Source organism: Pseudophryne corroboree, chromosome 1 (assembly GCF_028390025.1).
Source record: "Pseudophryne corroboree isolate aPseCor3 chromosome 1, aPseCor3.hap2, whole genome shotgun sequence".
NCBI lineage: Eukaryota > Metazoa > Chordata > Amphibia > Anura > Myobatrachidae > Pseudophryne > Pseudophryne corroboree.
Window position 1 is genome coordinate 755,713,086 of NC_086444.1, and position 13,663 is coordinate 755,726,748.

General features: G+C 50.0%; 1 protein-coding gene across 2 annotated transcripts in view; it reads left to right on the top strand.

Annotated features, from left to right (window-relative positions):
• LOC134909808 (probable E3 ubiquitin-protein ligase HERC6) overlaps nt 1-13,663 on the top strand; it is a 244,695-nt gene that overhangs the window by 65,188 nt on the left and 165,844 nt on the right. For both annotated transcript variants that reach the window (XM_063917080.1, XM_063917088.1), the window contains exon 10: nt 12,228-12,287. In XM_063917080.1, coding sequence (XP_063773150.1) covers nt 12,228-12,287 — 60 coding nt within the window. The remainder of the gene's footprint in view (nt 1-12,227; nt 12,288-13,663) is intronic.

A 13,663-nucleotide genomic window follows, 5' to 3' on the forward strand; every position in this document is an offset into this window, starting at 1 on the left:
ATTGTCACTTCCTACGCTCCTCCAGGATCGGTTTCCTGGCTGGACATCGAAGCAGCCTTCATTGGCATCCCAGATCTGACCCCCCTATGGGGACTCCCCTCCGCCTCTCGACCCCCAACCTCTAAACTTCTTCCCACCATCAAATTCAACCTCAAAACCTGGGACACCCTCTCTCTGAAGTGGGGTCTCACCACCACACCCTCACCCTTAACCCCCATCTGGCAGAACCCCATGTTTCCCTCCGGACTCTCAGCTACGAGATCCCGGACGTGGATAACCCTAGGCCTTAAATTCCCAATTGACTTTGCCGACCGAGGCCAATGGCTGTCCCTCCCGGACCTCCAGCAGAAAATCCCCTCACAACCACTCAATCCCTTTCAATTCTTACAAATACGCCACTTTTTAACTTCCCTCCCTTCCACCGCCTTACTCCGTGCCCTTACTCCCTTTGAATCCCTATGTGTCAACTCTCATTCCTCCAAAGGCATAATCTCCCAACTTTACTCTCTCCTACTGGATTTTTCCCTGCCCCTATCCCGGCCCCATGAAGTTGCATGGGAACGGGACCTCGGGCCCCCCACCTGAAACTCAGGATTGGGAGGACATGAGACTAGGCATTGCTAAAAGCTCTATTGCCACCGCCTTTAAGGAAACGGCCTACAAAGTTTATTACCGCTGGTACTATACCCCCGACCGTCTTAACAAATTTTTCCCGTCCTCCTCTTCAGCCTGCTGGAGGAACTGTGGGGATAGAGGTACTATGCTCCACATATGGTGGACCTGCCCGGTTATCGTCCCCTTCTGGGATCTGGTCCACTCCCTCCTCAACTCACTTCTAGAACCCCCTGTAATGAAGGACCCTTGGGTCTCCTTACTGTGTCTTCCCCCCCCACACCTCAATAAATTCTCCCAAAAGCTAACCTCACACATTCTGGCCGCAGCTAAATCACTGATCGCCCTCAACTGGAAGAACCCCTTACCACCCTCCCTACTATCCCTCAAAGCTAAAATCTGGCACATCGCCTCAATGGAAAAGATAACCTATTACCTCCACGACCGGGGCCACGTCTTCGAGCAGGTCTGGGCTCCCTGGCTCACCGCTGAACGTGGTTAGCTGGCTCCCTCCACCCGCTCCCGCCCCTCCCGTAGACCCATGGGCACCCACTCCCTTCTCCCCCTGATATCCCTCCTCATCTCATCTCTTAACCTTCTCAATTATCTCTTCCCCCTATTACCCTCTCTGTCTTTGTCTCTCCTCCGTTCCCCCCCCCCCCCCTGTTATGATCTTGCTGCTCTTAAGACTTATATTATGTACGGTTACAAATGTGGTTATTCCCCCCCCCCCCCTGTTTCTCTTCTCCTCTCCCCCCCCCCCCCCTGATCCCCATGTTTGAACTTGACTGTTTTTCCCACACCAACTAACCCTGTTACTCATTTGAAAAATTGTGGTCCATTTTGGACACTGGCTATGTTGGCCATCTGTCCCTTGTATTCCTAGAATGCCCTCTTTATGTATCTGACCACGTATAAATAAAGAATTTCAAAAAAAAAAAAAAAAACCCCTGGAAAAAAAAATGCGTGGGGTCCCACCTCCTAAGCATAACCAGCCTCGGGCTCTTTGAGCCGGTCCTGGTTGTAAAAATACGGGGAAAAAATTGACAGGGGATCCCCCGCATTTTAACAACCAGCACCGGGCTCTGCGTCCGGTCCTGGTGCAAAAAATACGGGGGACAAAAGATGTAAGGGTCCCCCGTATTTTTCACACCAGCACCGGGCTCCACTAGCTGGAGAGATAGTCACAGCCAGGGGACACTTTAATACTGGTCCCTGCGACCGTGGCATTAAATCCCCAACTAGTCACCCCTGGCTGGGGTACCCTGGAGGAGTGGGGACCACCTCCAGCCACCCAAGGGCCAGGGGTGAAGCCCGAGGCTGTCTCCCCCCCCCCCCCCCCCCCCAATCCAAGGGCGGCGGATGGGAGGCTGATAGCCATGTGACAAAATAAAGAATATTGTCTTCTGTAGCAGAACTACAAGTCCCAGCAAGCTTCCCCCGCAAGCTGGTACTTGGAGAACCACAAGTACCAGCATGCGGGGGGGGGGAATGGGGCCGCTGGTACCTGTAGTTCTACTGCAAAAAAAATACCCAAATAAAAACAGTACACACACCGTGATAGTAAAACTTTATTACATACATGCACACCGACACACACATACTTACCTATGTTGACACGAAGGCTCGGTCCCCTTCTCCACGTAGAATCCACGGGGTACCTGTAAATAAAATTATACTCACAACAATCCAGTGTAGATCGGTCCTCTTCTTAGTTTGTAATCCACGTACTTGGCAAAATAATAAAACCAAAACCCGATCCACTCACTGAAAGGGGTCCCATGTTTACACATGGGACCCCTTTCCTCGACTGCTGAGACCCCCCGTGACTCCTGTCAAAGAGGGTCCCTTGAGCCAATCAGTGAGCGCCACGTCGTGGCACTCTCCTGATTGGCTGTGCGCGTCTGAGCTGTCAGGCGGCGCATAGCACTATGACGCTCCATTGTATTCAATGGTGGGAACTTTGCGGTCAGCGGTTGACCGCGAGTAACCTCAACCGCTGACGCAAATATGTTTTTAAAATTTTTTATTAGATCCCGCCAGCAAAATGAGGCGGACTGAAATTGACGAAATGACTGTCAAAGCACTGTTGTCGAATCGACATTCTTCAATTGAATATACTTTTGTAGAAAAGCCGCATTTTTACCATTGCAGACATGTCGAATTTGACAACTGTCGAATTGCAAAAAGTCGAATCTGAAACTGCCGTTTTTTTGTCGAAAAATACTGTATTGCATTGTTGAATCATTTTTTTGTGTCAAATGCCCCATTTTTCGACATTTGCGGCAATTCGACCGCAATTGCATATGGCCCTCAGTGGGGTTTGTGCTAGAATGGTATTTATATTGATGAGAGAAGCGATGGCATTAAGCATCTTACCTGCAGAAAAAAAATGGAGAACAGCAGGGAAGAGGTGTTCCCTCCGCTCCCTGCTTTTCTGGAATACCCTGGCTGTCCCCTGCTGTCCCGACTGGCTGGCACTTCTCCACTTTCCCCTGATTAACTTCAGTCGGATGTCACTGCTGCTGATGGGCTCATACAAGGAGCATTCAAACTTCTAACGCAAAGATGTTGAGAATAGTACTGAGACAATAGTAAAGTGAAAAATGTAATTTTTTGTGCGGCTGCTCTGCACAAAGGTTTAGTCAGGGATTATTTCATTGTGACGTGTCCTCTGATGACTTTTATTACTGTAAGGGATATGTTATTTCTTATAATACAGAATGACTATTATAGTTGTCAAAGTACACCTAGCAATGCGCTTTTGGCAAAAATGAAGCTGTGTACTATAGGAGGAGGCCTAGTCTAGTGAAATATTTATATTCTTAAGTGGAAAGAATAAAGCCACGCACCGTTTCATACAACAGGCATATGATCTTAATTGTATCTCCTCCACCTTTTGTGTCTTACCCTGCAAAGCAAAAAGTTTAATGCCCCTGCGGACATGGCTATCTTGGCCACATATCCATGTACTCACCCATAAAAATACATGCAGAAATCTTAAAATTGGATGCATGGCCCCGAAAAAACAGCACTTATCGAGGATTTTGTTTTGGGACTTCAGCAATTCCTGAGAAAAAATGGCCAATAAGTGCTGGCGTCGGGGGCTGAATTGAATTCCTCCCTATATATCCTTCTCCGTTCACCCTCCATCCAGTTCAAGAGAGAAGAGGGCCCGTGTGCACGCACCTTCCACGCATTATAGATACTCCCATTCCTCAAACAAAGGGGGGCCTGGGGTACAGTGTGCCCTGCATCCCCCCTTAATCTGACTATGGGGTACAGGATGACTGAGCATTGAAATGACTTGCTTCTGCATGCTCCTGGTAGCTTCAGTGAATTTCCCTTCCCCTGTCCCTGCAACCGACCTTGCCCAGTCTGTGGTGTGTTGGTAGCTATTTTTGATATGTACTTATATGCTATGATCTTCCATTGCATATTGTATGTATGCCCTGATACCCCGTTACTGTTTTCTTGTATACATTGTACGGCACTGCTTACCCATTGTAGTGCCTTAAAAATAAAAGATGATAGCAATAACAATGATGATAATAATAATAACTTTAATGAAAATATCTATTTTGCCAAACATCTAGTTACGTTATTATATTCTCTTTCTCTTACGTCCTAGAGGATGCTGGGGACTCCGTAAGGACCATGGGGTTTAGACGGGCTCCGCAGGAGACATGGGCACTATAAAGAACTTTAAGTATGGGTGTGCACTGGCTCCTCCCTCTATGCCCCTCCTTCAGACCTCAGTTAGAACTTGTGCCCAGAGGAGATAGGGTGCATTACAGAGGAGCTCTCCTAAGTTTCTCTGTTTAAAGAATTTTGTTAGGTTTTTTATTTTCAGGGAGCACTGCTGGCAACAGGCTCCCTGCATCGTGGGACTGAGGAGAGAGAAGCAGACCTACTTAAATGATAGGCTCTGCTTCTAAGGCTACTGGACACCATTAGCTCCAGAGGGAGTCGGAACGCAGGTCTCACCCTGCAGTTCGTCCCAGAGCCGCGCCGCCGTCCTCCTTGCAGAGCCGGAAGATAGAAGCCGGGTGAGTATGAGAAGAAAAGAAGACTTCAAGGCAGCAGAAGACTTCTGATCTTCACTGAGGTAAGCGTGCAGCGGTAATGCTGCGCGCCATTGCTCCCACACAACACACACAGAGCAGGCACAGATGGGTGCAGGGCGCAGGGGGGGCGCCCTGGGCAGCAATAAACCTCAAGGCTGGCATAATAGAGTTCATTAGGCTGCGGAGGCAGTAAATTAACCCCTGCCATTTTTTGATAATCAGAGCGGGACCGAAGCCCGCTGCTGGAGGGGGCGGAGCTTGATCCCTCAGCACTAACCAGTGCCATTTTCTCCACAGAAGCTGCAGAGACGCTGGCTCCCCGGACTCTCCCCTGCTGAACACGGATCAGAGGGCTGAAAAAGAGGAGGGGGGCACAATTGATTGATTTGCGCAGTCCCAGCCTTTTGTTTTTTGTAGTCTTTTGCATTAAGGGTTAAAACCAAAAACCCTTTTGGGATTGCTGCATCCATCTGTAATCAATCACAGCGCCAGGGTATTGTGGCTTTGTATTATTACATAAGAGACTGGACAAAGCGGAGTGCAGGGAGACAACAGGGGTTCAATCCACGGATTGGACCGACTCACAGGGCCCTTCGGGGTCTCAGAAACGTCCTTTGTCACAAATAGTAGACACAGGTACCGACACGGACTCTGACTCCAGTGTCGACAATGAGGAAGCAAGATTGCACCCTAGGGTGACAAAAAGTATTCAGTGTATGATTATTGCAATAAAGGATGTTTTGCATATCACTGAGGAACCCTCTGTTCCCGACACGAGGGTACACATGTTTTAGGGAAAGAAGCAGGTAGTAAACTTTCCCCCATCTCATGAACTTAACGAGTTATTTGAAAAAGCTTGGGAATCTCCAGATAAGAAACTGCAGATTCCTAAAAGAGTTCTTATGGCATACCCTTTCCCTATGTAGGACAGGGTACGTTGGGAATCCTCTCCCAGCGTGGACAAGGTTTTAACACACCTGTTCAAGAAGGTGGCGCTGCCGTCTCCTGACACTGCGGCCCTCAAGGATCCTGCGGACCGCAGGCAGGAGTCTACATTAATGTCTATCTATACACATACTGGTACTTGCTCAGACCAGCAATTGCGTCGGCATGGGTATGTAGCGCAGTTGCAGCTTGGACAGATACCCTGTCAGCTGACCTTGATACCCTAGATAGGGATACCATTTTGTTAACTTTAGCCCATATTAAGGACGCAGTCTTATATATGAGAGACGCTCAAAGAGACATTGGATTGCTGTGTTCCAGAGCCAATGCCATGGCTATTTCTGCGAGACGATCCTTATGGACCCGCCAATGGACGGGTGATGCGGACTCAAAAAAAAAAAAAAAAAAAAAAAAAAAAGCATATGGAGGTTTTACCTTACAAGGGTGACGTGTTGTTTGGGGACGGTCTCGCGGACCTGGTTTCCACAGCTACCGCGGGTAAATCTACCTTTTATACCTTTTGTTACCCAACAGCAAAAGAAAACTCCACAGTATCAGATGCAGTCCTTTCAGTCGCATAAGTCCAGAAGAGGTCGGGGCTCCTCCTTCCTTGCCAGAGGTAAGGGTAGAGGGAAAAGAACACCTGCTTCGGCTGGTTCCCAGGAGCAGAAGTCCTCCCCGGCTTCTACTAAGTCCACCGCATGACGCTGGGGCTCCCCTACGGGAGTCCACACCGGTGGGGGGCACGCCTTCGACTCTTCAGCCAAGTCTGGGTTCAGTCAGACGTGGATCCTTGGGCGATGGAAATTGTTTCCCAGGGCTACAAGCTGGAATTCGAGGAGGTGCCCCCGCGCCGGTTTTTTAAGTTGGCCTTACCAACTTCTTCCCCAGAGAGGGAAGTAGTGTTATCTGCAATTCAAACGCTGTGTCAACAGCAAGTGATTGTCAGGGTTCCCCTGGTCCAACAGGGAAAAGGATATTATTCAACCCTGTTTGTGGTCCCGAAGCCGGATGGTTCGGTCAGGCCCATTTTATATCTAAAATCCCTAAGCCTGTACTTGAAAAGATTCAAATTCAAGATGGAATCGCTCCGAGCTGTAATATCCAGCCTGGACGGGGGGGGGGGGGGATTTTATGGCGTCGCTAGACATAAAGGATGCTTACCGTCATGTCCCCATATATCCCTCTCATCAGGAGCAGGGCCGGCTCGGGGCATGTTCGACTCGAGCGGCTGCGCAGGGCGCCATCCTTAAAGGGCGCCGCGCGCTGGCGCCGCCATGTCGGAGCCTGGAGCCGGCCCTGATCTCCCCTGCTGTCCTCCCGGCTCCCGCTGTGTGCGCCGCCGCTGTGTGCGCTGTGCGGCGCCGGCGTCTGATGTCAGACACCGGCGCCGCACAGCGCGCACAGACAGCGGCGCGCACAGCAGCACTACCAGCAGCACTCCCCCTCCCTCGGCACAGCAGGTACTGGGGGCATATGTGGCACTGTGGGGGGCATTTATCTGGCACTGTGGGGGGCATTCATTTATCTGGCACTGTGGGGGGCATTCATTTATCTGGCACTGCGCGGGGGTGGCATTTATCTGTGCACTGTGAGGGGGCATTAATGTATCTGGCACTGTGGGGGCATTTCTGGCACTGTGGGGGCATATCTGCGCTGTGGGGGGCATTTCTGTATCTGGCACTGTGGGGGCATATCGGCACTGTGGGGGCATTTATGTATCTGGCACTGTGGGGGTATATCTGCACTGTGGGGGCACTTATTTATCTGGCACTGTGGGGGGCATTTATTTATCTGGCACTGTGGGGGGCATTTATTTATCTGGCACTGTGGGGGGCATTTATTTATCTGGCACTGTGGGGGCATATCTGGCACTGGGGGCATTTAATGTATCTGGCACTGTGGGGGCATATCTGGCACTGGGGGCATTAAGGTATCTCTCACTGTGGGGGCATATCTGGCACTGGGGGCATTAAGGTATCTGGCACTGTGGGGGCATATCTGGCACTGTGGGGGAATATCTGGCACTGGGGGGGCATATCTGGCACTGGGGGCATTAATGTATCTGACACTGTGGGGGGCATTAATGTATCTGACACTGTGGGGGGCAATAATGTATCTGGCACTGTGTGGGCATTTATGCATCTGGCACTGGGGGCATTTATGCATCTGGCAATGTGGGCATTTATGTATCTGGCACTGGGGGCATTTATGTATATGGCCCTGTGGGGGCATATCTGGCACTGTGGGGGCATTTTTATATCTGGCACTGTGGGGGGCATTTTTATATCTGGCACTGTGGGGACATATCTGGCACTGTGGGGGCATTTTTATATCTGGCACTGTGGGGACATATCTGGCACGGTGTGGGCATTTGTATATCTGGCACTGTGGGGGCATTTATGTATCTGGCACTGTGGGGGGCATATCTGCACTGTGGGGGCATTATGTATCTGAACTGTGGGTGCATATCTGGCACTGTGTGGCCATTTATGTAGCTGGCACTGCTGGGGGGCATGTCACGTGTAGCTGGCACTGCTGGGGGGCATGTCACGTGTAGCTGGCACTGCTGGGGAGCATGTCACGTGTAGCTGGCACTGCTGGGGGGCATGTCACGTGTAGCTGGCACTGCTGGGGGGCATGTCATGTAGTGTTCCCGCTAGGCGTCTGTGGCTAGGCAATGTGTCTCAGTGCTCTCCCTGGTGCAATGTGTCTCAGTGCTGTGCCTGGCGCAAAGTGTATAGGAGGTTCTACCTGGTGCAGTGTGTATTAGCTGCACTACTGTGTGGTGTAATGCAAATTGCCACTATTATGTGGCCACGTACCTTCCCCACGAAGTAACTCCCCTTAATTTTTGCTGCGCGCCTTAGGCGCGCACTGTCCTTGCTTTGACATATAGGTATGGGAACAACAAGCAGTATGTACATCATTTTGCCCTCCTAACTTAAAAATGTGCCCTCCCTGTGAGCAGCACCATGCCCTAAAAAGTGAACACTATCATGTGTAGCTGGCACTGCTGCGGGGCATGTCATGTGTAGCTGGCACTGCTGCGGGGCATGTCATGTGTAGCTGGCACTGCTGCGGGGGCATGTCATGTGTAGCTGGCACTGCTGGGGGGCATGTCATGTCTATCTGGCACTGCACATTATGTGTATCTGGCACTATACTGGAGACATTGTGTGTAAGGAACACTACTGTGGCTATGTGTAAGGCTGCTAATTGTGTGAAAATATATATTTATAGTTTGATGATATGAAGTTACGAGACCACGCCCACTTTTCAAGAGGCCACACCCACTTTTCCAGGAGCGCGCCTTCGCCGCGCGCATGGGGGGGGGGGCGCTTCTATATTTTCTCGCTCAGGGTGCTAGTAGGCCTGGAGCCGGCCCTGATCAGGAGTACCTGAGATTCACTGTACAGGATTGTCGTTACCAGTTTCAGACGTTGCCGTTTGGGCTTTCCACGGCCCCGAGGATTTTCACCAAGGTAATGGCGAAAATGATGGTGATCCTGCACAGGCAGGGAGTCACAATTATCTCATACTTGGACGATCTCCTGATAAAGGCGAGATCAAGAGATCGATTGCTGAAGAATGTGTCGCTCTCCCTGAGAGTGCTCCAACAGCACGGTTGGATTCTCAATCTGCCAAAGTTGCAATTGGTTCCAACAACTCGACTATCGTTCATAGGCATGATACTGGACACGGAACGAAAGAAGGTTTTTCTCCCATTGGAAAAAGCCCAGGACCTCCAGAACATGGTCAGAGACCTGCTAAAGCCAAAAAGAGTGTCCGTTCATCAATGCACTCGAGTTCTGGGAAAAATGGTGGCCGCCTACGAGGCCATTCCCTTCGGCAGGTTACATGCGAGGACGTTTCAGTGGGACCTTCTGGACAAGTGGTCCGGGTCCCATCTAGAAATACATCAGAAAATAACACTGCCCCCCAGGGCCAGGGTGTCTCTACTATGGTGGCTGCAAAGTGCTCACCTTCTAGAGGGTCGTAGGTTCGGCATTCAGAATTGGGTTCTGGTGACCACGGACGCGAGCCTCCGAGGATGGGGAGCAGTCACCCAAGGAAGAAATTTTCAGGGACTATGGTCAAGCCAGGAGTCCTGTCTACACATCAACGTGCTGGAATTAAGGGCCATATACAACGGCCTTCGACAAGCAGAGAGTCTTCTTCGCAAATACTGATACCGGTTCTGATTCAATCAGACAATGTCACAGCCGTGGCTCATGTGAACCGACAAGGTGGGACAAGGAGCAGAGTCACGATGGCGGAAGCCACTAGGATTCTTCGCTGGGCGGAAAGTCACGTAAGCGCTCTGTCAGCTGTCTTCATTCCCGGGAGTGGACAACTGGGAAGCAGACTTCCTCAGCAGACACGATCTCTATCTGGGAGAGTGTGGACTTCATCAAGAAGTCTTTGCAGAGATGACGGATCTCTGGGGAGTTCCTCAGGTGGACATGATGGCGTCACGCCTCAACAAGAAACTTCGGCAATATTGTGCCAGGTCCTGGGACCCTCAGGCATGGGTGTTTCAGTCGGTCTATGTGTTTCCTTCTCTTCCTCTCATAGCAAAGATTTTGAGGATCATAAGACAAAAAAAGAGTACAGACAATTCTCATTGTTCCAGATTGGCCTCGAAGGGCCTTGTACTCAGATCTTCAGGAAATGCTCACAGAAGATCCTTGGCCTCTTCCTCTCAGGGTGGATCTGTTGCAGCAGGGGCCCTGCGTGTTCCAAGACTTACTGCGGTTGCGTTTGACGGCATGGCGTTTGAACGCCGGATCCTAGCTGGGAAAGGTATTTCGTAAGAGGTCATACCTAGTCTAATAAAGGCTAGGAAGGAGGTGACCGCGAAACATTATCACCGTATTTGGAGGAAGTATGTCTCTTGGTGTGAAACCAAGAATGCTTCTACGGAAGATTTCCATCTGGGCCGTTTTCTCCACTTCCTACAGACAGGAGTGGATATGGGCCTGAAGTTAGGCTCCATTAAGGTACAGATTTCGTCCCTATCTATATTCTTTCAGAAGGAATTGGCTTCTCTCCCAGAAGTCCAAACTTTTGTGAAGGGAGTGCTGCACATCCAGCCTCCTTTTATGCCCCCAGTGGCACCATGGGACCTGAACATGGGTTACAGTTCCTTAAATCACACTGGTTCGAACCCCTTCAAACTGTTGAGTTGAAATTTCTCACCTGGAAGGTGGTCATGTTATTGGCCTTGGCTTCGGTAAGGCGGATGTCAGAATTGGCGGGTTTGTCTCACAAGAGCCCCTACTTGATTTTTCATGTGGATAGAGCAGAATTGAGGACTCGTCCTCAATTTTTGCCTAAGGTGGTGTCTTCATTTCATATGAACCAACCTATTGTGGTGCCTGTAGCTACGAGTGACTTGGAGGACTAGTAGTCCCTCGATGTAGTCAGGGCTCTAAAGGTTTATGTAGCCAGGACGGCTACGGTTAGGAAAACAGAGGCTCTGTTTGTCCTGTATGCAGCCAACAAGATTGGCGCGCCTGCGTCAAAGCAGACTATTGCTCGCTGGATCTGTAACACGATTCAGCAGGCTTATTCTACGGCTGGATTGCCGTTGCCAAATTCGGTAAAGGCCCATTCCACTAGGAAGGTGGGTTCTTCTTGGGCGGCTGCCCGAGGCGTCTCGGCTTTGCAGTTATGCCGAGCAGCTACTTGGTCGGGTTCAAACACTTTTGCTAAATTCTACAAGTTTGATACCCTGGCTGATGAGGACCTCGCGTTTGCTCAATCAGTGCTACAGAGTCATCCGCACTCTCCCGCCCGATTTTGGAGCTTTGGTATAAACACCATGGTCCTTACGGAGTCCCCAGCATCCTCTAGGACGTAAGAGAAAATAAGATTTTAAACCTACCGGTAAATCTTTTTCTCCTAGTCCGTAGAGGAAGCTGGGCACCCGTCCCAGTGCGGACTTAATCTGCAAGACTTGTATATAGTTGTTGCTTACATAAGGGTTATGTTACAGTGGGAATCTGTCTTTGACTGATGCTGTTTTTTGTTCATACTGTTAACTGGTTGCAGGTTTCCAGGTTATATGGTATGCTTGGTGTGGGCTGGTATGAATCTTGCCCTTAGATTAACAAAATCCTTTCCTCATATTGTCCATCTCCTCTGGGCACAGTTGTATAACTGAGGTCTGGAGGAGGGGCATAGAGGGAGGAGCCAGTGCACACCCATACTAAAAGTTCTTTATAGTGCCCATGTCTCCTGCGGAGCCCGTCTATACCCCATGGTCCTTACGGAGTCCCCAGCATCCTCTACGGACTAGGAGAAAAAGATTTACCGGTAGGTTTAAAATCTTATTTTTTTATTTCTTCATTGTTTACAGTTGTTGCCACTTAGATAAGTTAGATGAAATATTTTGTCTGAACAGCAATAAAAGACAATTGGCTGGAATAGGTACAAATAATAAAACTCTGAAGACGTCTATTTCATTCATTATTCCAGGACCTTAAGCCCTCAGAACTCTCTCTGTTATAAACCGAACTTAGAATACTTGTTGATCTAATTTTCAGCAGTAAGAATACATATAGTTTCTCTGATAATAATTACGGTTCTCTTTTGCAGGGAAATAAGCAAAGTGTTTTCCTCACCTGCTTGCCTGACCGCAAATTTTTTAAGGCACCGGTAAGTGAAAAATTATGACTTTATTTATAGACAAACAATATGTACAGTGTCTTTCTAGTCATAGACAGGGCCGGATCAACAGAGGGGAAGAGGCGGGGGGCAGTGCCGTCTTAACAGCAGTGTAGGCCCCTGGGCACAGCAATGCCCTGGGCCCCCTACCCATCCTCCAGTGGCAGCTTTGATGTCCCGCGGGCGGTAGGGGGTGTTCTATCTTCCGCTCAGCATGTAGGACTTGGAGCAGTAATTTCTGCTAATTACTCCTTTACTGCACAGATGGTGGGAGATGGGGCGGGAGGGAGAACACTAATCTGTAGAAGGGGGCATTGGGCTGAATGAAGGGGTCCTGGTACAGGACTTCCAGGGTGGTAGGGGTTGTTTAATATGCAGGGGAGGAGTGGATAGTGGAGTGGGTTTAATATTTATCATTTTACGGTGGGAGGGTAGCTTGCTTGTCTGCAGATATCTCAAGTTCCTGAAAATATATTTCTTAGATTTGAATGGGCTAAAAAACTAGAGTCCCACCTTTCAGATGGTACTAGGGACTTGGGGTCAGAGTTCAGGAGCCAGAGCAATTCACCAACGAAAATCTAAAATTGCATATTAGGCGAGTGGAGCTGGAGCAGGGACCAGCTGCTGGAAGGCTGATATCTCTGGTTCTGGGCATAGTAGAGACAAGCTGCCAGTGTCCACCAAAAGGGAAGAGTCCCAGCTTTTGGAGTATACCCTCAGAAAAACTATAAGTCAGACAGAACCGGAGATATCTGGCTGGGAAGAGCAATTAACAGGCTTGGATGGGGACCGCTGCTTTCAAGTCAGATATCTCCAGTTCCCCAGGGCCGATTTTCAAAAATCTGGTACCCCTGGAAAGAGGGGACCCTCAGCTATCAGTCTAGGGCCCTTATACTCCTGGGGCCCTTGGGCAAGAGCCCATTGAGCCCATACGAAAAGACGGCCCTGGCGGGGGGGGGCGCCCCAGGGCTCCCACACATAGAGGAGTCCTCCACACAATGTCGGGGTGATGTGAACCTGTCAAACAGAAAGGAGTGCGGTCACCACAGCCAGCAGCAACAACAACAGGGATAACAGCGTGGAGGCGGCTGGCAGAACTGCAGCGTTTCCGGGGAGGCACTCTCTACCAGGCCTAGTGCTCTGCTGCTGCTGTTACTGTGGCTTCTGAAGTGTGAGCTGCTGCTGCTGCTGCTGGACACAAAGTGGGAGAACAATGGGGATCCTACTGCCGGTATGATGGCTGGAACTGAGGCTCCATAGCAGGGGCCTTCCATACTTGCCTACTTTTGAAAAGTAGTTTCAGGGAGATTATAGATTGCACTCAGTAGCGGCTCTTGCCACGGGCAAGCAGGACTTTTGCCTGGGGC